Source organism: Magnolia sinica, chromosome 13 (genome assembly GCF_029962835.1).
Source record: "Magnolia sinica isolate HGM2019 chromosome 13, MsV1, whole genome shotgun sequence".
In the NCBI taxonomy this organism is placed as follows: domain Eukaryota; kingdom Viridiplantae; phylum Streptophyta; class Magnoliopsida; order Magnoliales; family Magnoliaceae; genus Magnolia; species Magnolia sinica.
The window spans coordinates 48,244,020-48,269,014 of record NC_080585.1 but is presented as its reverse complement, the minus strand read 5'-3'; the positions used below and the strand labels follow the sequence as shown (position 1 = coordinate 48,269,014).

At 41.8% G+C, this 24,995-nt stretch overlaps 1 protein-coding gene across 2 annotated transcripts in view; it reads right to left on the bottom strand.

Moving 5' to 3' along the window:
* The window catches only part of LOC131223738 (ethanolamine-phosphate cytidylyltransferase), a 99,862-nt gene that overhangs the window by 51,032 nt on the left and 23,835 nt on the right, over positions 1-24,995 (bottom strand). For both annotated transcript variants that reach the window (XM_058219234.1, XM_058219235.1), the window contains exon 3: positions 13,144-13,325. In XM_058219234.1, the coding sequence (XP_058075217.1) occupies positions 13,144-13,325 (182 nt within the window). The remainder of the gene's footprint in view (positions 1-13,143; positions 13,326-24,995) is intronic.

The window sequence follows — 24,995 nt, the reverse complement described above, 5'->3', positions numbered from 1 at the left end:
GCTATTACAGTTGTTTCATCACACACACACACACACGCGCGCGCGCACACACACACACACACACACACACACACACACACACACACACACACACACACTATATATATATATATATAAAGGGAAGTATGAGGACCAAATCCCATCTTTCAAAAAATAAAAAGAAAAAAAGAAAAGAAAAGACGTGGACCCAATCCACCATCACCTGAGCTTGTCGGACCAACGACCCCTCTTATTATCATCCTTTCAGTATGCACATCACATTGAGGAAATAACCTCACCTAGCCCCTTCAACAAAGAAAACATCACAACCACCAGATGCGTGCAGGAGCCCTTCCACCCACATGCAGGAACACATGCCAAAATTAAACACATGCAAAATCTAAGCTTCCCATCTGGTGGCACATTGTTTAGTCTTTTAGCCAAAAAACCAAGCCATTTAACACCTCAGGGGGACCACATTATAGAAAAATAGAAGTAATAATTTTATCAAGAAAAGGCCAAAACCTAAAAATTACAACTTTGACCATAAAATAGGAAACACAAAACTCCCATCTATTACATTAGTTGCTACAGCCCCAAAGGTGGCGGCCCTGGCATGGTTCATGGGAAGGAACAGGTTATTAATGAATGACAACCTTCAGAAGAGAGAGATGATTATCCCCAATATTTGTGTCATGTGTATGCAGAATCGATTGACCACCTTTTTATTCATTGTCCGCTCACTAGAGGTTTGTGGGTGAGGTTCCTTGGCCTTCGACGTAAATTTATAAGAAATCCGATGGCTGCAATGCCTAATATCTCAGTTTCATTAAAAAGGCTAATGATTTAAAATTCTAATCCTTGGGCCAAGACTAGGGTGAGTCGCGCTTGGCAAGTGCCGACTGGATAGTATGGATATTTCATTTCTAGGCGCCCTTTGGGTCAATAATTCGTATCGGACCACAAGCCCAACGAGGTCCACGGTTTTCCCAAGTTTTAGATTTGTCTGACCTTCCTTGGCTATTGCTTGGCCTGCATAACGGCCAGCACTCAGTCCGAACATAACCAGACTTGACCGCCATAATGGGATAATCCGAGTTAATTTGTTGGTAGTACCCCTCACACGAGCGGTTTAGTGGCGTTCCTGCGGCAATTTCCACATGGACGAGTGTATGCCGGAACCCATCGAAGCCTTTCTTCCTAGCAAGTCAGGGGGGAGTTGTAAGAAAACAAAGAAAGATGCTACAGAGGCTCGACCTCCTTGTGGTTATTTGGGCCGTGGAGCGAGGGGAGTAATCGACACTTTCCCAATTAATGTGGCTTGGATTCAAGTCCTCAGCTGGTAGTGATTGTTTTTTAGCCAATTTTTAAACTCTTCTTAATAAATCATCGTTACCTTTAGGGGGGGGGGGGGGGGGACTGTCCCCACTAGGATGATATCTCTTAATGTAAAGGAAATGACATAAATGCCCTCAATTTTGAAATTAACTGTACGAAATGACCATGTTGTACTGTGCTTAACAATTGCATAGATGCCACATGATCTGGTCCATTCATGTAGGACCCATCATACGTACACCACACTTGTTAGGGACCCACTCCATTCATCATGTACTCCCATGTACACCACACTTGAGGTTTGGATTTGCCTATTTTTGGGCTCACAAATAAACATTTGCGGGCAAATTGATGGACAAAGCGGATGCCACACAGACATCATGGTGGGCTTCATAGAGCTTTTTGTCGCATGGTGTCACGGACCCGTTCCTATGGGTCCAAGTTAACAACTGGACAAAGTTATGCTCATCTCGTACAATGGAGAGGTTTTGTACATAAGTATAGAGAATTCTAGAATAGAGAAGTGTATGGAAAGTTGTAGAGAATGGTAGAAGAACGTATGATTGTGGAAAGTACTAGAGTCGTGTGAAGAGATCTAGAGTTGTGTAGAGATATGTGGAAGTTGATACAAAACTCTAGTGGGGTCTCACTGATGAGGACATCGTGTGCACGCGCGCCCGCATGCCGCCCACACGCGCACGTACATACGAAGGAGGGCCCCACCGTCGATCCGGCTCGATGACGACATCCAAGAAGGACCTCCTAGTTAGAAGACGAAGTTTTGATTCAAAAGAGTGGGCACGATAGTCAAGAAAAGGCAATCATGGGATCTCATGATCCTGGCTCATTAGTCAGATTGATTGCATATTTTAGGTTTTGCTTATTTATGTTATTTAGAACATCATGGACGTTTTAGATTTCTTTGATTAGTTTTTATTTTAGTTTACTTCATCGCCAAGTAATAGGTTGCGCACATGACGCGAGTTTTGGGGTATAGGGTTTTCCCTATAAATAGGCACCCCTTGTAGTTCTTTTGTTTCATTCAAGTTTAATAAAAATTTCTGCAAGTTCTTTTCTAGTCTCTGAGTTTCCGAGTTGTGGAAAATTTTAAGTGGGTGCGAAGCCCTCCCTTTTCGAAGGGCTAACTACCGTGGTGCAAAGCCACGTTTATCCCAATCCGCCCCTCCATCTTATTTCTTCCATCCTTCGATCATCTTCGCTTCAAATCTACTTGTTTTGCTGCTATTTATCTTTCTATAGCCAGTTTCCAGAATCTGGCCCTGCGAGAGGTCTGAAATTTCAACGGAGCACCGCGCCTCAACCGTACGTCGGATCACCATCAAATTTGGAGGGTTTGGAGACCCCCTGGCCAACCAAGGCCAAAAAGTCCCTTTTGGGATTCGGGCCTCCTCCACACGTGCGGTCACCTACTGCACACATGCGCCAGTACCCTGCCCTGCTGCTCGCATGCGGGATTTGTTCCAGGTTCAGGATTTCCTTCTCTTTTTCTTTTTCTTACCTAGTTTCATAACCCTAGTCCTAGTTTGCATTATCCATAATTTGTTTCCCATTTTTTCTCATCTTAGGGTTCTTCGAATTGAAATTAGGGAATCCATTGGATTAAGGGCTGATTACTATGCATGTGTGGCTGAATTCTATTTCCCGTTGAGTATCGTTTGGCTTATAATTTTTATTGTTCCAGCCCTAGCCTGTGTAGGCCTGGACCCGCATAGATTCCCCTTAATTGAATGTTTGAACTTTCATGTGAGATATGGAATTTGTGTAGTTGTTTCTGAACTAATGTGATCTTAAGCCTGAATTCTTGCACATCATATTTGAATTTCATGTCCTGCACCAAATTTGGTATCAGAGCCTAGGGTTCTTATAGGGGAATACACTATATTTGGGGTTGAGTTTGTTTTGAGTCCTTCATGCATCTAGTCCATCACATATAGTTACTAGAAGACCGTAGTCCCTAATATATGTTGCTGAATTTAAGTAATGGTGTGCAGTCTCCTTCATATAGAGTAGTTCTTTTAGACGCATATAGTCGTCGTAGAAGGTCCTTAGGTTTAGCGAGTCAGTGTATGCACACATGTATGGGTCGTGATTTCGGTTTGCACCCCACAATAAACATGGAGCAACTGCAAGAAGTAGTGGCCAAGTTAACCCAGCAGGTTGATTCCTTGAGTAAGCACTTGGAACAACGCATAGATAAACGTCTTGACCAAATAGAGGCCTCCTTCGGGGCGAACCCACCACTGGGGAAGATGCCCAATCTCAGGCAGTTAGTCAGGAAGTTAGGCCAAGGAATGGAGGCAGCCAAGGAGTTGGTCATAGGCGTGCACCTGTGCACCCACCCCAAGAGGGACATTATGATCAATATGACCCAGATGTGCGACTCCTCAAGGGAGTTAGAGTGGATGCCCCTATATTTGATGGCTACTTGGACCCTAAAGCGTTTTAAGATTGGTTGGCGGATATGGACCATTATTTTGAATGGTATGACATGTCGGATGCTCGACGAGTCCGATTTGTCAAGATGAAGCTTGTGGGCCAAGTAAAGAGGTTTAAGGCAACAGTTGAGCGAAAGAAAAAAAGAGCGAGGGAACTCCCAATAATCCATTGGGGAAAAATGAAATAACACTTAAAGAAAAGTACCTCCCTTTCTCTTATTGCCCACGGTTGATTGAGGAATAACAGTCTCTTCGACAGGGTTCCATGAGCATGGCGGACTATATAGAGAAGTTCGAAGAGTACTCAACCCGTTGTGAGGTTGATGAGGACCCGGTACTCACCCTTACTCGTTTTAAAACAGGTCTCCGTCCTGACATCAGGAGAGAATTGCTCGCCAAAGACATAGACACTATTGAACAATTATACCAAGTAGTGTTAAACGTCGAGCAATACCTTAAAGCATCTGTGGGAAGGCAGTTTGACTTTTGCGAGTCCGGTGCTAAGGCCAACCCCTCTAGGACTAGACCTAACACGGGATTCCAAAACAAACCTTCCAATAATGCTCAGTCTAGGCCTAAGGATAATAAAGGTAAAGAGATTGTCAAGTCTAGTTCACGTGGAAGTGGGGCCACTAGGTGTTTTAAGTATCAGGGGTTTGGTCATTTTGCTCACCAGTGCGGCACGAGAGAGGGCACCAAAGTACTCCTTATTGATGGGCAAGTAGAGGTAGTGCCCCCATAGAGATGGTGAGGAGGAATATGAGCCGGTCAAAACCCCTAGTGATGAGGAAGAGGGAACGCAAGAGTCTGCGACCCTCGCAATTGTGCATTGCACTTTGGCTCAAGCCAAGAACACTGATGACTGGCGCCGCAACATGATCTTCTACACTTGTGCAAAATGTAAGGAAAAGAGCTGTAAGATAATCGTGGATAGTGGTAGTTGTGCTAACGTGGCATCGACTAGCACTGTGAGTTATTTGGGCTTGAAGCTGGAAGCCCATGCTCAGCCCTATAGAGTCTCTTGGGTTGATGAAACATCCATTCCAGTCTCGCACCATTGTCATGTCCCTATTCAGTTTGGATCATATAAAGACACAATTTGGTGTGATGTTGTTCCTATGGATGTGGGTCATATCATTCTGGTTAGGCCGTGGCTCTATGACAGGGATGTCACCATATTTGGTCATTCAAATGTATGTACGTTCTGGTTTGAGGGCAAGAAGGTCAAGTTAAATCCTCTGCCACCTAAGAATACGACTGGAAAGGAGTCAGAGTAATGTGAGCGGCCCAAAAGAAGTGGAGTCGAAGTCTAAGTCCAAACCGCTCCATATTTTGAATGCTAAAGACTTTGAGCGAAAAACGGAGGCGGACTCGATGGTATAAGCCCTTGTGACTAGGGAGAGTGTACCGGAGACTAAGGTAGAGTTACCCACTGAGGCCATTCAGGTAGTACATGAGTTTCGTGATGTCTTTCCTGATAATCTACCAAATGAGCTTCCCCCTATAAGGGATATACAGCATGCCATTGATTTAATCCCTTGGGTGACTCTACCAAACCTCCCGCATTACAGAATGAACCCAAAGGAGCACGCTGAGTTGAAGAGGTAGATTGATGAACTCCTAGAGAAGGGTTTCATTCGAGAGAGCATGAGTTCATGTGTTGTGCCCGCCCTTCTTACACCTAAAAAGGATGGCACATGGAGAATGTGTGTAGATAGTAGGGCCATCAACAAAATCACAGTCAAGTACCGGTTTCCCATACCGCGTCTTGATGACATGTTGGATATGATGGCCAATGCTACTATCTTCTCAAAAATTGACCTCAAGAGTAGTTATCACCAAATCCGTATACGCCCTGGTGATGAGTGGAAAACGGCCTTCAAGATAAAGGATGGGCTATACGAATGGCTAATTATGCCCTTTGGGTTAACTAACGCCCCAAGCACTTTCATGCGTGTGATGACCCAAGTGTTGAGGCCCTTCACGGGGAAGTTCCCGGTCGTATATTTTAATGATATCTTGATTTATAGCATGACCAAGGAGCAACACCTCAACCACTTGAGGCAGATTTGTGGGATCCTTAGGGCTGAAAAGTTATACGCCAACCTAAAGAAGTGTGCATTTTTGTTTAGTAGTGTGATCTTCTTAGGTTTTATTGTGTCAGCTGAGGGCGTATCGGCGGATCTGGAGAAGGTCAAAGTCATCGTCAATTGGCCTAAACCCCGCAATATTCATAAGGTGCGCAACTTTCCCGGCTAAGCCACCTTCTATAGGTGGTTCATTCGAGGCTTCAGTTCCATTATGGCTCCCATCACAGATTGCATTAAAAAAAAAGAGAGTTTCAATGGACAAAGGCAGCTTCAAAGGCCTTTAAGGAGATAAAGGTCAAGATGACCGAAGCTCCAGTCACACGACTTCCAGATTTTTCAAAAGCTTTTAAAGTCACATGTGACGCGTCAGGTGTCGGCATAGGAGTACATAGTCAGGAAGGGCAGCCTGTCGCTTTTTTTAGTGAGAAACTGAATGAGAAAAAACAAAGATATTCCACCTATGACAAGGAGTTATGTGCGGTAGTGCAATCACTACGCCATTGGCGTCATTACTTATTACCGCAAGAATTCGTCTTGTTCTTAGATCACGAGGCCTTGAGATACTTGAACTCTCAGAAGAAATTAAGCCTCAGGCATGCCAAGTGGGTTCAATTCCTTTAACAGTACACTTTTGTGCTTAAGCACGAGGCCGATGTAGAGAATAAGCCTGCTGACGCGTTAAGTCGTCGAGTCGCATTACTCAACTCCATGAGCATTGAAGTTACGGGCCTTGAGCGCATCAAAGAAGAGTATTCTGAGTGTCCAGATTTCGGAGTTGTGTACGCGTCATTGTTAGAGAGTCCGTCAGGAGCTAACAGTGAATATTTGATTTTGGACGGATATTTGACATAACGGTCTCAATGCGTATGAGGTAGATCATCCAACTTCCATGGGAATTACTTCCACATTCAATGTGGAGGATCTAGTTGCTTTTCTGGAACCCATTGATACTTTGTATGGCCACTTTGTATGGCCCTTCGCCCACTCATCCTGATTCTCCAAATTTACCCCTTAATCCATGGCCTCTTCCCGACCTTTCTTCCCAACCTCTACCTCTCATACCTAGCCTTCACACACCAAGAGAGGAAATAGAGGATATCCTGGACCATGAGATACTTTCAACATCGGACGATGAGTTTCAGAAGTACCTGGTTAAATGGGAATCCCGCACAGCTTCAAACAGCACGTGGCTCACTGAGGAGATTCTGAGACTTGATCTTGACATCCTAGAGCGGTTCAAGAGTTTTATTTCACCAGTAGCGAAATCTTTGCAGCTAGGGAGAGTTGATGAGGACATCATGCGCACGCGTGCACGCACACCACCCCCTTACGCACGTACGTACAGAGGGCCCCACCGTCGACCTGACTCGATAACGACGTCCAGGAAGGGCCTCCTAGTTAGAAGATGAAGTTTTGATTCAAAAGAGTGGGCCCGATGGTCAAAAAAATCCCATCATAGGATCTCATGATCGTAGCCCACTAGTCGGATTGATTTCATATCTTAGGTTTTGCTTATTTATGTTATTTAGAACATCATAGATGCTTTAGATTTTTTTGATTGGTTTTTATTTTAGTTTACTTCATTGCTAAGTAATAGGTTGCGCACATGGAGCGAGTTTTGAGGTATAGGGTTTTCCCTATAAATAGGCACCCTTGTAGTTCTTTTGATTCATTCAAGTTTAATAAAAAATCCTGCAAGTTTTTTCTACTCTCAGAGTTTCTGAGTTGTGGAAAAATTCAAGTGGGTGCGAAGCCCTCCCTTTTCGAAGGGCTAAATTCAAGTGGGTGCAAAGCCCTCCCTTTTCGAAGGGCTAACTACTGTGGTGTAAAGCCACGTTCATCCCAATCCGCCCCTCCATCTTATTTTTTCCATCCTTCAATTATCTTCGCCTAAAATCTACTTGTTTTACTGCTGTTTGTCTTTCTACAGCCAGTTTCTAGAATCTGGCCCTGCAAGAGGGCTGAAACTTCGACGGAGCACCACGCCTCAACCGTACAACAGCCCCCTGCTGCGCACGTGCGCTAGTACCCTGCCCCGCTGCCCGCACGCAGGATCTATTCCAGGTTCAGGATTTCCTTCTCTTTTCCTTTTTCTTACCTAGTTTCATAACCCTAGTCCTAGTTTGCATTATCCATAATTTGTTTCTCCTTTTTTCTCATCCTAGGGTTCCTCGAATTGAAATTGGGGAATCCCTTGGATTAAGGGCTGATCACTATGCATGTGTGGTTGAATTCTATTTCCCTTTGAGTATCGTTTGGCTTATAATTTTTATTGTTCCAGCCTTAGCTTGTGTAGGCCCGAACCCGCATAGATTCCCCTTAATTGAATGTTTGGACTTTAATGTGGGATATGGAATATGTGTAGTTGTTTCTGAACTAATGTGATCTTAAGCCTGAATTCTTGCACATTATATTTGAATTTCATGTCCTGCACCACTTACGTGGAGAAGTGTAGAATATTTAAAAAATGTTCTAGAGAATTCTTGACCGTTGGATGAGTGTCATGTGTCACAATCCTAACCATACATGTGTAGGTTCGTATATAAGGAGGGGCCCTTATTTGTAAAGCATCTAGAAGAAGTTGTAGTTTTGAGAATTCCAGTGAAATACAAAGTGTTTTTTCATATACTTGTGGCTCTTTTGCATTCTAGTGAGCTTCGGTGCTTAGCACAGGGCAGTGCACTTGGGGAAGGCTGACTTGTTCACAACGAGACTGGAAAATGAGTGCTACATAGTCCACGCTTGCAGAAGCACTGGGGCCATGAAAACGGGCTCAGAAGGACACATACACAAGCATGCTACGCTGCCTGAGGCTATCGCATAGGAGTTGTTTGACATCCCACAACATATGAAGCTTGATACATAGGCACCTAGAAATTGTATGTGAAGCACACAGTAACTCAAATTAAACCGACTAAACAGTGAAACCCATTGTATCTAAGTCACAGTCTTAAAATCAGATATTTTTTATAATTTTAATCTTTAATTCATGGGTACTTGTTTGTTTAAATAGAGCCATTGGATTTTATTTTTTTTTATTATCTCCAATAAATGCCCACTAATCTAATAGTCAAATAACGAAAAAAAAAAAAAAAACTTTTTATTCATGATACATCTAAACCAACACACATAATTTGGACAGTTTGATTTGAATTACTTGATGCCATCATTGCCATGCATAGAATTTAAGTGATTTCTAAGGGCATGTATATCATCCATCACACTTGGCAAAGTACATCCATTTGATAGGTGAGAGTTGCAATGTCACGACTCATAGCTAAATCCCAAGATAAATTCTGATCGATAACTCAAGTGCGCCATAACAAACCAAACAATGGTGAGGGTGACCAACACCCACCATAGAAACTTCTTGATCAAACATGGGGTCCACCATTGTTCAGAGTATCCATGATATTATCTATATCACTAGCTTGGCAATACCGATAACATTGGTAGCAATATCGATAACACTAGTATCATCAAAAATTCCGTGTATCGGTGATATATCGCTAAGTATTGCTAATGTATCGATATGGCCAATGTATTGCTAATATTTCTGGGTGTGTAAATTTCTAGTGTCACCTATATCACCAATGTATAGATATCACTAATATTTTCGACTGTATAAATTCCAAGTGTCACTTGTATCGTTGGTGTATCAACAATATTTCAATAATGTCGCCAAAATCTATTTATTAAAAAAATGTTTGGATGGATGGATAGATGGGATGCATGTACAAAAGTTTGGATGGATAAATGGGATGGATGGATGTTTGGATGGTTGGATAGTCTGAATTGGATGGGATGGATGGACGGTTGGATAGTCAGAATTGGATGGTTGGATGGATGGATGTTGGATCATCATGCATGTATTATGTTTATATGCTTATTTATGTGTGGATGTATAATGTATGTGATGCAGGACATGAAAATTAAATATGATATGCAAGATTTCAGACTTTAGATCATACTAATTTAGAAACAATCACAAAAATTTCACATCTCACATAAAGTCAAGCATTCAATAAGGGGAATCTACAAGGGTCCAAGCCTACACATGTTAGGGCTGGATCAATTAAAATTTATAGACCAAATAATGCTTAAAGGAGAGTATATTCATCCACACATGCAAAGGATTATTCCCCAATCCAAGAGATTCACATGTTTCAATTAGGGAAAACCTGGGGTTGCAAAAGTGGAATAGAACTTGAGATTTAGGATTATCTATGGTTAAGGTTAGGAAAATAAGGCGAGAGAGGAGTGAAATAGAGGAGAGACGAACCTGAGATATTCCACACGTGTGGACAACGGCTGGGTCCAGACGCATGTGCGTGGGATCCTGCCTGCACGTGTGAGGCCACGAACCCAAAAGGGAAAGCTTGGGTCTGGTCGGCTAGGGGTGGGCCACCCACACACTAAATCTCAGGCCAATCGAACGTCAGGTCTATGCACGGTGCTCCGCCGAAGTTTCAACCCTCCTGCAGGGCCTGATTCTGCAAATCTGCTGTAGAGGATGGATTGGCTGCGAAAGGGGATGGATTTGGAGAGTGGATGGCTGTGGGAGATGATGAATATAGAGGGTAGGAGGTGAGGGCGATTTAGGATGGGTGTGACTTCGCACCACGGTAGTTAGCCCTTCGATGAATGAAGGGTTTCGCACCCAATTAGATTTCCAAAACTCAGAGAATTAGAGAAGCAGGAAAACGCAAAATTTTATTTATAATCTTCAATGAGAAAAAACCTACAAGGGGTTGCTTATTTATAAGAAAATCCTATACCCCAAAAGTCGCGCCATGTGTGCACACTATTACTCAGAGATGAAGTAACAAAAATAACAACTAATCAATGCAATCTAAATCGTTCATGATGTTCCTAATAATGATAATAGCCAAAATCCAAAGTCCTAGATTATCTAGGGTAGTGGGCCACGATCATGAGATCAAATGGTGGGATCCACATGATGATCGAGTCCACTCCAAGGAACCATAGCACAACCCTCTAACTAGAAGGCCCTCCATGGATGTCGCCATCGATCCAGATTGATGGTGGGGCCCTCCTCCTTGAGTACGTGCGTTGGGGGGGGGGGGGGGTGCATGTACGCGTGATATCCCCATCAGTATGTTTGTTTGCTTGTTAATTGGTTTAATGAGATTTAAATAATTGTTGTGTTACTATTGGATTGATTTCTTATGACAACACATACTTTTTGCCCCATTAAATGGAAACTTATTATGTATGCATTCTTTTTACAATATTTTTATTCCTAAATATGCAAATGTGTATTTTAGCGTCTCCTAAAGTTTCACTGAAAAATTACAATGTTTTCCCCATGTTTCTCCAATGTTTCCCCACATTTCTGGAAATCTGCAATATCGATATTATTTTTCATATCCCCAGCCAGTGAAACTTGTGGCAATACCAATACTTCGAACAATGGGGTCCACCATATTACATAAATTCCATCCAACCTAAGCATGCTCTCTATCCTTCCTCTCTGATGAATGGCTTCGATGTTGCATATGTTTCCATGTTGGCATGTGCCCCAATAAGTGCTTCAATCCATCAATGTGAACGATTACACTTGGCGTTCCCTTAATAGGATGAAAATTTCCTATGACAATTGAGCTACAGCTGTCACCACAAGATGCAAATTTCCTATGACAATTGCGGTAGGGAGCCTGTACAACAAGATGCTCTTTGGGGGCTCACGGTGATGGCTTTGTGAAATCCAGTTCATCCATCAGTTGCACCATGTCATGTTAGCATGCAAGCAAAAAATCGTACAGATTTAAAGCTTAAGTGGACCATAACAAGTGCAACAATAGGGGTAGGGAGGCCCACCATTTAAACCTTGTTACAGCCACCAAAGTTTTATTAAAATTTATGTTTTCCTTTCATCCTGGTGAGAACACCTTGTGAATGGTTTTGATGGCTTATAAACATCACAATGGACGCAAGAAAGGTTTTAATGTTAAACGTCCCCTTCCAAACTTTTTCTTGTGGTTTGGCCCACTTAAGTTTCGGATCTGCCTGATTTTGTGCTCATGTCCTAATATGAGCTGGCACCACCAATGGACAGAGTACTTGCCACATAAACGTCATGGCGGTCCCCACAGCTTTTTCATGCATAGGCTCCCTACCATACAATGATACAACTTTTGTGCTGCCATTTCCATTTGAAAGAAGACGTAGTACTAGTACCTTCGCAGATAATGAACCAAAAATCACCTTGATTAGTTGTTTATAACCACCTAGTTGAAGGTTAAAAATGATCTGGGTCCACATTCAACATTCAAAGTATACAGTTAGTGATTGTCCAGTTAGTCTTATTCTTGAGCTATGCTCCATCCACAATTGGATCCATGGTTTTGGACAGTATGGATTGACATTAACGTTCGCAACTTGTGCGGCGGATGAGTTACCACCAGTTAAAAAGTGGTGGGAGCACACCTTTACATATACTCTAGCACGCTTTTGTGGTGTATCATGCCGCTCTTGTACCTTCTAATGTCAATGAGTGGTCTTTTCAAATGTAGTGTCATTTCAACAACATTGAGGGCATTCTGGCCTTCTAAAGTATTGAGCGTACTTTTGTCCTTTCTTTTCCTAAATAGACAGCATCTATTTCAAAAGTAATGGCAGTTAACAGTAACTGGCAGCAGGGGGGTTCTTGCAATTGTCAGGAGAAATCAGGGAAGGTAAATACAAATATCAGAAGGTGAGGGGATTTTACAATTGCCAAAAAGGGATATAAGCAATATCCCTTGATGTAACTACTATCCCTTCTTTAAAATGTGGCAAGTGGCATATCCAAAATCAGTGTTTTTCAGGAGAAAAAAGCATTTTAGTGCATGACGTCCAGATATACAGTTCGTGATTCTTTGATTTCTTCTCTCTTATGAGTAATAAACGAAAGACCCTTGCAGTTCAGAGCCAGTCCAATTAGCATTTAAGATGTGCTGCCTCTCAGACAAGCATCTAGCCGGTAATTCTCCTCTCAATAGCTTTTTTGTTTTAAGCAACCCTTCTCTCAGGAGTCTCCAATTAGGGAGTCCATTTGACATGAAATCATCTATTTAAACCACTAAAATAAAACTATTTTAATGCTACCAATCCATGAAGAAACTGATATTTACTGATCACCTTTGTTGGAAGTAATTAGACGAGGGAGAACAAGGTATCAACAAAATGATACATGAATGATTTGACAAGATCAATAGATAAAGAAAGCCAACAAGTTGATTTTGTGAGAATTAGCTCTCATTCAGATAGCGAAGTACCTTGCCATTTGAGAATTGCACAATCCGCCGAGATGTTGGAAGAAAATGAGATACTCGAGTTCCGCTTCCGGATCCACCATCTTCAAATTTGTTGCTGTGGCCATGGCTAAATTGCCTTTGTAAAGAAGAATGACTGTGACTATCGCTGCTTGATCTCTCTCTCACACAAAGAAGCATACGACCTGTTCCCGCAAAATGTTATAATTTGTCGCCTAGCAGCAGCGCATAAGCATTTATCAAGATGTGTTTTGTGAGAAATTGTTTAGATTATAGGGGATGGTTTTAGTAAATAATAACAAACCAATAAGTATGCCATCCTCTTCAAATTGTGAATTACAAAGTGATGTCAAAATTAATTACCAGCAGATTTCTGCGAAAAGATGTGAAAATAGAAGTGCCTACCACCAAGGTGCGTCATTTGTTATGTAATGGCCGTTACATAATAGTTTTGGCGGTGCCTGTTACGTAGTATGGGGGCATAATGGGCACCCTTTAAAAAATTGCTAATTAACGGCCCAACAATCATAAGCTGCTTTTTTTTTTTTTTTTAAATTACAGAAAACTGAAATTTATTAAAGCACCTGCTGAAAAGTGGTAAAAGAATACAAAGATACTAGAGTTGGGCACGGGACAACTCAACTCGTCCAACTCGTTCAGACCTGAACCAAGTAGACTTCGCCCAATCCGAACTCAAACCGAGTCGAGTCCGAGTTACCCAGTAACTCGACTCGACCCGAAACCTGACTCATTCAGACTCGACTCGATCCAAAAGGCGACTCAACTCAGGTTCGAGTAGTGTGTGTGTGTGTGTAAAACCTATTATCTAAACCCTACCTGCCACACTCGACCCGATCTCTCTCCCTCCCTCCTCTACCAAGCCCGACACCCACCACCACCAGCCACCCTCCTCTCTCCTCCCCCTCATCTCTCAAGCCTGACAGTCACTTGTCTCGACTCCGGCAGCGCCGCAACAGCTCGTCCGGACGATCCGCACCAACCCGGCTCTGCCTAATCAAGGTAATTTTAATTTCTATAGTTTCGTTTTTTTTTTTTTATTATTATTATTATTTTGAAGGGGGGGGGTGGTTGTGAAATTATAATCGGGTGCGTCCGGGCTTGGCTCGAGAGTCGTCGGGCTAGCTATGGTGTGAGGCCGAGTTGGTTGTGGTGTGTTCGGGTTGGCTGTGGTGCATCCAGGCTAAGTCATTTCTAAACCCTAATCCCAAACCTTAAACCTAAACCTAAACCTATTCCCTAAACCCTAAACAGAAACCTATCCCTAAACCCTAACCATAAACCATAAACGCTAAAATCTAAACCTAATCCCTAAAACCTAAACCTAAATCCTAAATGGCTAATGTGTGTTATTTTTTTAAATTAAACAATTAGTGGTTTATTTTTGTGAATTATGGATTACATTGCTTATTTCTTAGCTTATTATTGTGCATTAGACAGTTAGCCTAATGTGGTTTATTTTTGTGAATTAGACAATTAATTGCCCATTTGATGATTTATATGACCAAACATAGATATAGTGTGTTTTTGGTGGCATAAAAATCGCTCAAATTATCCCATTTTGGAAAGTTCAATGTTAGATAGATATTATGCTTTCAGATAACCTATTTACTCCATCTCCTTATCTCTCTATATGTATCTTCCTTTTATTTCTCATGTCAAATATCTTCACATTGCTTAGATATTTGGCATGGGAATGAAATGAATGATCAACTTATCTAGAGAGATATGGGGAGATGCTGCCGGAATTTTGGCGTGAGCGTTTAAATGGTAATATAAAAGTATTACACTATCCAACATTTGCTGGGTGACTAATTTAGGGCGTGTTTGGGCGGTAAGATTAGAAGGGATTAGGTGAGATGGGATTCAAAAAACATAATTATTACCCATGGCAGGGATTGTCCCCTGTTGCCATGGGATAAGATAATGCCATGCTTTGTTGGTAATACGGTGGTACATTGAATGGATATACCCACCATCATTTGAAATTACTGAGAATAACACGTGCTATATCTGAACCGTTCATTTGTTTTCTAACCTCATTTTATGGCATGGGCCTAAAAATGAGGTAGATCCAAAACTTATGTGGCCCCAAAGAAGTTGTCAACGGTAAGTATTCAATCCCCGTTGCTTTCTATGGTGGGGTCCACTTAAGCTTTAGATTTACCTGATTTTTTGGCCCACGCTCTAAAATAATCTCGAAAAATGGGTGGACGGTGTGGATATAGCCCACACATCATGGTGGGATCTACACAAATTGCTAACATTGAGTGAAATTGGCACGGGACCCAATGCAACTCCATCTAATCTAATTCCAAGCTTTTCCATTCTTCCCAAACATGGAGTGGAATTGGCACAGGATCAGATGAATCCCATCCCACCTAATCCCTTCTAATCCCACTGCCCAAACACGCCCTTAGGGTTTAGTATAAACTTTTAAGGCTTTATAATGCTGATCTAATTTAGTATCTTTCAATTAGTATCTTTCAATTAGGGTTTAGTATAAACTTTTAAGGCTTGTCAATCACTTCGTCGATGATCTTGGATGAAGGATTGGATCAACAAGATGAAGAACGCCCATTGAGATTAGTACCTCACAGTCACGGAGTTTTGTAAAAAAAAAAAAAAAAAAAAAAAGAACGATAATGTGGGAAGATTTTGAAGAAGTAACCCTAAAGAACGACACAATGAAGATACAATGCAAGTACTGCAAAGCTCAATATGCAAAACAAGTAGATGAGTCGACCACAACTCTGAAGAAACACCTATTTCATGTTAGGTGCTGTGCCCACATCTTAAACTTAATTATACAAGATGGGCTTAAAACAATTAAGCCAACGATCGAGAACATAAGAGAGTGTGAAGTACATACGGGAGGCACCTTCACGATTAAATATATGAAATGAGATAGCGAAACGGCTAAATTTTTCATCTAAGAGAACGATGAAGCTGAATGTCATGACACGTTGGAATTCAACTTATGAAATATTGGATTCAGTGATAGCTTTCAAAGATGCATTCTTCTCTCACTATGTAGAGCGTGATAGTGTGTATCAGTGGTTTCCTTCTGATGATGATTAGACAAGAGTTGAAGAAGTTCACAAGTTCCTTTCAGTTTTTTACAACACAACAAAGATCTTTTGAGGAAGCAAATATCCAACAATAATTATATTTCTGCCAGAACTTTGGCAAGTAAAAGATGTTTTATACAAAAGTTGTAGTGGACCAGACTTTCTACAATTAATGACTATGGGTATGCAGTTAAAGTTTGATAAGTATTGGTTTAAGTGTAGTGTGGTAATGGTTGTTGCAGTCGTTCTTAATCCTCGATACAAGATGTTCATGGTTATATTCATTTTTAAAAAGTTGTATGGTGAAAAGAGTGTTATTGAGGTTGATAAGATTCGTTATGTTGTTGAAGATTTGTACAATTTCTATAAAGAAACTTTGGGGGCTATAAAAGACAATACCATACGTCAGACTCCTCAAGTGGGTTCTAGTTCTATTGTTGTTGCACAACGAAACATGATCGACGATTTCATGTCTTCCATGGCACAAGTTGAGACCCAAACACAAACAACTCAAACAGAAATTGACCATTATCTTAAGGAGTCACTTGTAAAGTACAAAAGCGAAAAATTTGATGTTTTAGACTGGAGGAAGTCGAAAGCTCATGAATCACAGTACCTTGCGCTCTCGTTGATAGCACAAGACATATTATCAATTCCAATTTCACCTGTGGCGTCAGAATCTGCTTTTACCATAGAGAGTAGGGTCGTGAACAAGTATCGAAGCTCAGTTACACCGGAATCAATTGAAGCGCTCATTTGTACACAGGATTCACTACGTCCGATCTGGGAAAAAGGGAACTATGTTGATGAGTAGTTCGAAGAAGAGGATAGTGAGAAGCAAGATGAGACAGTACTTGCAACAATTGCATGAAGCAAAATGAGACTGCCTTCTATTTTCATTGCATTTGCTTACAACAATTTGACAGTTATTATTTGTGGACTTGAATTGTAACATTTGATGGGTAGATAGATATTTTTTATGTTTATCACTTATCATCTTATGTATTTTAATGTTTCTTTTTTATATTTTTCAACTTTTCGTTTATGCTTTTAAATGAATTAATGTTGCTTAAATCTCATATTTATCTTCATTCCTTAATTATTTATGTTGCCTCAACCTAACCAAATATTCTTTCTTTCAAAATTCACACTTATAGATATGTCGTCGGAAGATAATCCATTTGCAGATATTTGGAATTATGGAGCCCAAGCCTACTCCCAGGACAGAAAGATAAAGTTGCAATGCAAGTTGTGTGCAAAACAAATTGTTAACAAAACGAATCGGTTAAAATTACATTTGACTTGTCGGTGAGGAGACATTGCCCCAAGTAGCAAAGCTCCTCTAAAAGTATGGGATGTATTTCGAGCCATTCTCGACTCAAATACAAAGGCTTCCAGCACCCATTCCCCTACAGCCAATACAACCAACCACAGAAGATATAGAAGTAGGCCTATTATAATTAAAGAATGGTCAAGCAAAGGAACTGCCCCCACAGTTAGTTGAGAAGAAAAAGACAGACTATTAAGGGAACAAGAAGAACAAGATTATAAAGAAGCTATAAAATAAAGCTTGAAATTGGCATCCAGGACCAGACAACATCAACCCCTTTCGAGATAACATGATGCCAAAGCAGGCACGAGTATGGGACATAAGTCAAGCGATAAATCATCAAAGTTTCTTAAAAGTCTCACAACATTATATATGCGATTGGGAATCATGTACAAATCAGCTCATAAAAAGAGGCCGAAAAAACTTGTTAAATATATGAATGAGGACGATGGAAAGGCATCTCCACCATCCGATTCAGAAGAGGTAAACAACCATCTTTTAAACACCTCCAGCTCAGACTCAACTCAAAGTTATCCAGCAATTTAAGCCATAAAAAGAAAGCCAAATGATGATTCTGGCGATGAAGGTGGAGGGGGTTACTATTATGGACAAGGTTACTCGGATTACACGCCACAAAGGCATTCAACTTGACCCGACTCGGTGTTGACTTGACCCAACTCGGTCATTGTGACCGGGTTAGACTCGGTCTGGATTAGTCCAAGCCAAACCCAGACTCGGATCGGGTCGGGCATGCTGGACTCAATAACGAGTCGGGTCGAGTTCAAGTTAGATCTATATCAAAACCAGGTCGGGTCGGGTAAGCCCTAACTCGGTTCAACTCGACTCGATGCCCAGCTCTAAAAGTTACACTAACACAACAAAAGCAGCTTTAGCTGCATTTACATGAGAAGCCCAAACCTTTAACTGTACCTATCAGTCCATGCACCAAGGACCTTCCATTTCTGAAACATCGCTCATTTCGCTCCTTTCAGATAGCCCAAAAAATAGCCAAAATAAGAAGAAGCCTCTAAACAACTTTTCCTAATTTCCCAAATCCACCTCCATGCCATGCCAGAAGGAGCTCCTCTACCAACTCCAGCATAACCCCAGCCATGTGAAGCGCTGCAAGGAAAGACCCCCACACTCTCTAAACAAAAGAGCAATGGATAAATAAGTAATCAATTGCCTTTGCATCCTCCATGTACAGCAGACAAATATTGGGGAGAAAAAGAAATCTCCACTGAAGATTATCAATAGTCAACGCTAGTTTTTTTCCCACCAACCAAACGAATACGCAACATGAGGTAGGGCTCCATAAAACTAATGATGAAACAGATGTGAAGGGCCAGAATTGCCATCTGAATGAGACAAGTTTAAAGAAATATCGGACAGAGAATTTCCCAGATGGGTGCCCTTTCCAAATCATCAAGTCCTCTTACTAAGATGAGGGATCAATGTACTCGAGACAATCCAAGAGGCCGATAAATTCCCAAGTAAAGGTGGGCACCGAACGACAAATCCACCGCAAATAGAGACTAAAATGAATAGGTCCAGAGCAAGAGAAGCTAATCTTATGAAGGTGTCTTGAAGCACCCTATCGCCACACCAAATATCTGTCCAAAAGTGGATGCGATTTCCATTCCCAAGAGCAAAAGCAATCCTTCTATGAACCAAATACTCTATTGACGTTATAGCTTTTCATATGGTAGCAGCATGGTAAAAGGAAAATCATTTCACAAAACAATTTCCCTAGAGCCAAGGTGTTCCGTAACGGTAACGGTGGCCGTAACGGCCACCACCGTTACCTTTACAACACAGGGCATAACGGCTATTACGGCCCCATAACGGCCGTTACGGTCTCTCTTTTTATTTATTTATTTATTTTATAAAAAAAAAACCAGAAAAATCTATATCTGCCCCGTACTGTTGATTAAAAAGTATAAAAAACTTGTATCTGTTCAGCAATAGACCATTATGGGGCTATTATGGCCTTTATAGGGGACATAACACGCCGTTAACGGCAATTACAGGTCATTTTTTCCATAACGGCTATTAAGACCCCGTAACATGTAACAGTTGCCACCATTACCTTTACGTAATGGCCTTTACGGCACACCATGCCTACAGCACCCCCCGCCCCCGCGATTCGGTCTCATATTTCCAATGCCAATTCCCAAGGGAGGCCTAAATTTTTTATCTCCACACCCCCTTCGGTAATTGGCTTACAAACCTCTTCCTAAGATGGGTGCCCTTTCCAAATCATCAAGTCCTCTTCCTAAGATGAGGGATCAATGAACTTGAGACAATCCAAGAGGCCGATAAATTCCCAAGTCAAGGAGGGCACCGAACGACAAATCCACCGCAAATAGAGAAACACCAAGAGACTAAAATGAATAGGTCCAAAGCAAGAGAAGTTAATCTTAGGAAGGTGTCTTGAAGCACCCTATCGTCACACCAAATATCCGTCCAAAAGTGGATGCAATTTCCATTCCCAAGAGCAAAAGCAATCCTTCTATGAACCAAATACTCTATTGATGCTATAGCTTTCCATATGGTAGCAGTGTGGTAAAGAGAAAATCATTTCACAAAACAATTTCCCTAGAGCCAAGGTGTTCCGTAACGATAACAGTGGCCGTAACGGCCACCACCGTTACCTTTACAATACAGGGCATAACGGCTATTACGGCCCCATAACGACCGTTACGGTCTCTCTTTTTATTTATTTATTTATTGAAAAAAAAAACCCGAAAAATCTATATCTGCCCCGTAATGTTGATTAAAAAGTATGAAAAACTTGCATCTGTCCAGTAATAGACCATTATGGGGCTATTATGGCCTTTATAGGGGACATAACATGCCGTTAACAGCAATTACGGGTCATTTTTTCCATAACGGCTGTTACGACCCCGTAACGTGTAACAGTTGCCACCATTACCTTTACGTTCGGTCTCATATTTCCAATGCCAATTCCCAAGGGAGGCCCAAATTTTTTATCTCCACACCCCCTTCAGTAATTGGCTTACAACCTCCCCTAACTAAGAAGGTGAAACTTTTGACCGGTCCCTTCTCATCTTTTTTAACCTATCTACAGCGAATTTGGGCACTTGGATAAAGACATGAAATGCATAGGCACGTTCGAAAAAGCCGCTTTAAGTATAGTCAACCTCTCTCCCTAAGAGAGATATCGGCATTTCCAAGTAACTAATTTCCTTTCGATTCCTTTAATCACCTTGTCGCTTAGATGCTTAGCAAGTTTTTTAATACACAGAGGTAGGATCAGATACGTAGAAGGGAACGCTCCCGTCTTACACCCGATGAAATTCGCAAGTGAAACTAACTCATCATCAACAACATGGAACTCCCAACATCTCACTCTTGGCCACATTAATCTTGAGCCTCGACACTGCTTCAAAATAGACTGATTTTATAGAGGTTGTCCATAGAAGTCGCATTTGCATCGCAGAACAAAAGAGTGTCGTCCGAATATTGGAGGTGGCTAATTTGAAGTCCGCCTTTAGAAACTTTGAAGCTACTAACCGAGCCATTTTCCTCCCCTTTAGAAAGCATTTTGCCAAACACCTCACCAACAACCACAAAAATATAAGGGGAACAAGGGTCCCCTTGCCTAAGACCCCTAGAAGCCCTAAAAAAGCCTTTAGGCAAGCCATTCACCAGAATTAAAATTTTAAAAAATACAATAATAATAATAATAATAATAATAAAGAAGTTGCACAAAAGATCACATCCATCCCTCCACTTTTTGTCGCACCTGATCCAACTTATAATTTAAGAACTCCCAATTGGCATGATCGTGGGCTTTCTACAAATCAAGTTGCACACTAACCACTTCTCCTCGCTCTATATCTAGAGTCAATGCACTTGTGGGCAATAAAGGCACTGTTGGGGTTCCGCCTACCCATAACAAAAGCCCCTTTGGTTCTCAGCAATATCCTTAGAAAGGACTCCCTGAAGCTGTAAAGCGAGAATTTTCACCAGAATCGTGTACAGACCCCTCTATAAGGATTATAGAACGAAAATCTTTTAGATGCTCGACTCCTTCAAGCTTAGGAATGAGGCTTATAAAGGAAGCCTCAATGTCAGCAAATAGCCTACTATGCACGACGAATTCCAAAACAAAATCCATGACGTCCTTTTTGAAAATATGCCAAAAGATATGGACAAATGTTATTAGATATCCATCAGGGCCAGGAGGTTTGTCACCACAAAATGAATCAATTTTTGCTTTGACCTCTTCCATAGAAAACAGTGCTCTTAAGAGATGCAGCCTCCGCTCCTAGAAGTTTATCGAAAGCAAGATTGTTGAACCGTTGCCTATTCCATTGATCATTAGGGAGCAAGTTGTTGAAAATTGTAATAGTTAACAATGGAATCGAATATCTTCCACTTGTCTGAAGTCCTCTCTCCATCAACAGTCAAACTACATGCAGTTGCATCTAGCCCACTTGCTATACTATGAAAATAGCGATGTTTGTCTCCCTCCTAAAGCCACAGCGACCTAGATCATTGACGCCATTTAATTTCCTCCTCTTTAGAGCGGTTAGCATAGCACAAATAAAGCGCAACCCTCTTATCTCTATCCTTGGCCGACAAAGTACATACCTCTAATAGGTCCATATCATGGATTTCCTTAGCCATTTTATCAAACTCTACCTCTCGATCTACAAGAACATCACGTTCCCAAACTTCAACTTTTTCCTTCAAAAGCTTGAGTTTTCTACATAATCAGAAGCCAATGAATAACATCCTCATCTCAAGCTCCAAAAGATAACCCAATTAGACCCCCCCCCCCCCCCCTCAAGCACGTCCTTGGACCACCAGTATTGTTCTTCTATTATCACGCCTCACCTTAGAGAGATATGATGGCTCCCCTCTGACACCAATGTTTCTACCTAGCTTTCGAATCTCTTGTCTAACATTTGAATGGCTCGAAGAGGCGTAATAATCAATACTTCTTCCAGCAAGTCTCCAAGTCCAAATCCCCCGTGTTATGCTCGTCCTTCAGCGCCTTTACTTCCGTATCTTCGTTTAGAACCTCGAAGACGGCCCACTGGTCTTCTATCACATAATTGCCTTGTCTATTAAAAGAAACAAATGGTTATTGTTTCAAATACCAAGGGAATGGGCTCCCACGTGTGTTGATTGATATGAGTTCTCCACACGTCCGCGCACCCCCCCCCCCAAATGGCTCATTCCAAGCTTCAAAGACACCTCTCCTTCTACATTACATCCAAAGTCCTGCCACGTGTCATGCAATGATTTGTTCGCACTACCTATCATATCATTCTCCTCAAGACACGTCACCTAATCGTAGCTCCAAGCTTGCCATCTGTGGAGGGACGAAGTAGGTTCAGATCCCAAGCCTAGTGTCAACGAGAGGTTCGAAGAGGTGTACATGGCAAAAGAAGCACCCGCAAGATACATTTTGTTGCATGTCATGTCTCTATTTGCTCTTTCATTACCTACTCACTCTCCACCACTATAAATAGGACATGTCACCGGGTAAGCCAAGGTGCTCTACTAGAGTACAGAGCATAAGCACCAACTTCCTTCTGCTTCCTCTTAGGTCAAGGAACGCATTAGATATTTTGCCCAAACCAGTAAGTCCTTGAGCGGATCCCATGTTAGCCCCAAGACGCCGGTCTCTAGCTAAAGAAGCAAATGCTTGAGCTTGAGATGGTGAGAATGGCTACCAGATGAACTCTAAAGCTCCCGTCTTCTCTAGATATCCCCCCCATCTGGCATAAGGCTCCGCTCTCTTCTCCCTTTCGACCCTAACCTCCAACATATCCATCCCTACCACAATCTTAACCATCGTGAGATTTGTCACAATCCTCTTCTTCCTTACACAAACTCATGATATGCCCATCTCCCCCTTTTTCGTCACTTCGTTGATAAAAATGGCCTCACCAATACATGAGCCAATTGCAACAAACACCTCCCAAAACTGAAGTTCCAAAAATGAACTCACCAATACCCTTGCCCATCTCCCCCTTTTCCATCACTTCAGCGAAAATGACCTCTCTAATACATGAGTCAATTGCAACAAACCTCCCGAAACCAAAGTTCCAAAAACGACCTCACCAATGCCCTAGATCAAGAACCAAGAGTCTTCTCTTCTGGGGAAAAAGGAAAAAAAAAAAAAAAAGAGTGCTCTGACCATCTTCTCAATCTCCACTGGTCCCCCTCGACATAGCACCAGGGAAAAGATCTTGGTCCATATTCACCCTCGGATGCACACAGATCCAAACTCCTCTTTTATGGGATGGATCGAGTAGTCTTTATCTTCCAAGTTACAAGATTCAACCAGTCATCTCTTAACCTACAGAATGGTAGCCCCATCTTTCGTTACAACAACGATAGACCACTACAATGAGCTCCACGCCTTCTCAATTAGTTTTGATTTGACTCAAACAAGCTGATCACTTCGCGCTCCCCTCCCTTGCTCCCTCTACCCCTACACCTTTTCCCTCTTTTACATGATTCCCCTCCCCTACCACGACATCTCTAAATGCGGTACACCCACTACCCATTCCCTTAGATGCACCCCCTTCTACAGTACAACCCACCCCCTCCTGACTCGCTGAGACCCCATTTTTCAGCTCCCTATTGACCTCTAGCCCTCTCGCCTCTTCCCTATTTTCAATATCCAACCCGAATCGAGCCCTTTGTACCCACATTTTCTTCCCCTCAAAGCTTTCACCATTAAGCAGCTCAACTACTTTCTCTACCCCCTTCATCTCACTCATCTAAACAAACGCAAAGCCCCGATAAGCTCCCGTATTCCAACCGCGAGGTGTAACAACCTCCATGACAATACCCGCCCTTCCGAAAACCCTTGAGAAGTTGATAGGGAGATAGCCCACGGGGAATCTGGTAACGAACAATGTTGGAAGTTCAGACAACTCCTTTTTTCTTTGGATCTCTCATATCCGCACTAGGCTTCTTTCCTTCCTCAGGGCCAACGTCATTTCCAAAGTTCCCTTCAATAACTCCACCAGCAATGGAACCCTCCCCACCTGAGTTCCCACTCTATGATGCTTGTTAAAGTCTACCTGGGCCATGGCCCAACAGACTTGTTTTCTGCCATTCTTTCCCCTGTGCCATCAGTCCACCATTGCATTTGATAGATGGCACAAGTTTGGAATTATGGCAGTACCTTGTTAATAATCCTTTTCTTTTGGTAGGGTAAGAGCTTTATTGATATGCTAATAGCTACTTTTTGTTTTATAAATCTAGTTTAAATGCCTTCTTTTCCACTTTTTCTCCATTTCTCTTCAATTTCGTTGTTCTTAGAGCTTTCCTAAGATAATTTCCACTCTTGCACACTCTTGGCAGATTAACACTTGATTTAGGCGATTTGAAATTGAATCAAAGTTCAGTGGGCCATTTTGAGCGGGAAATTTTAAAAAAAAAAA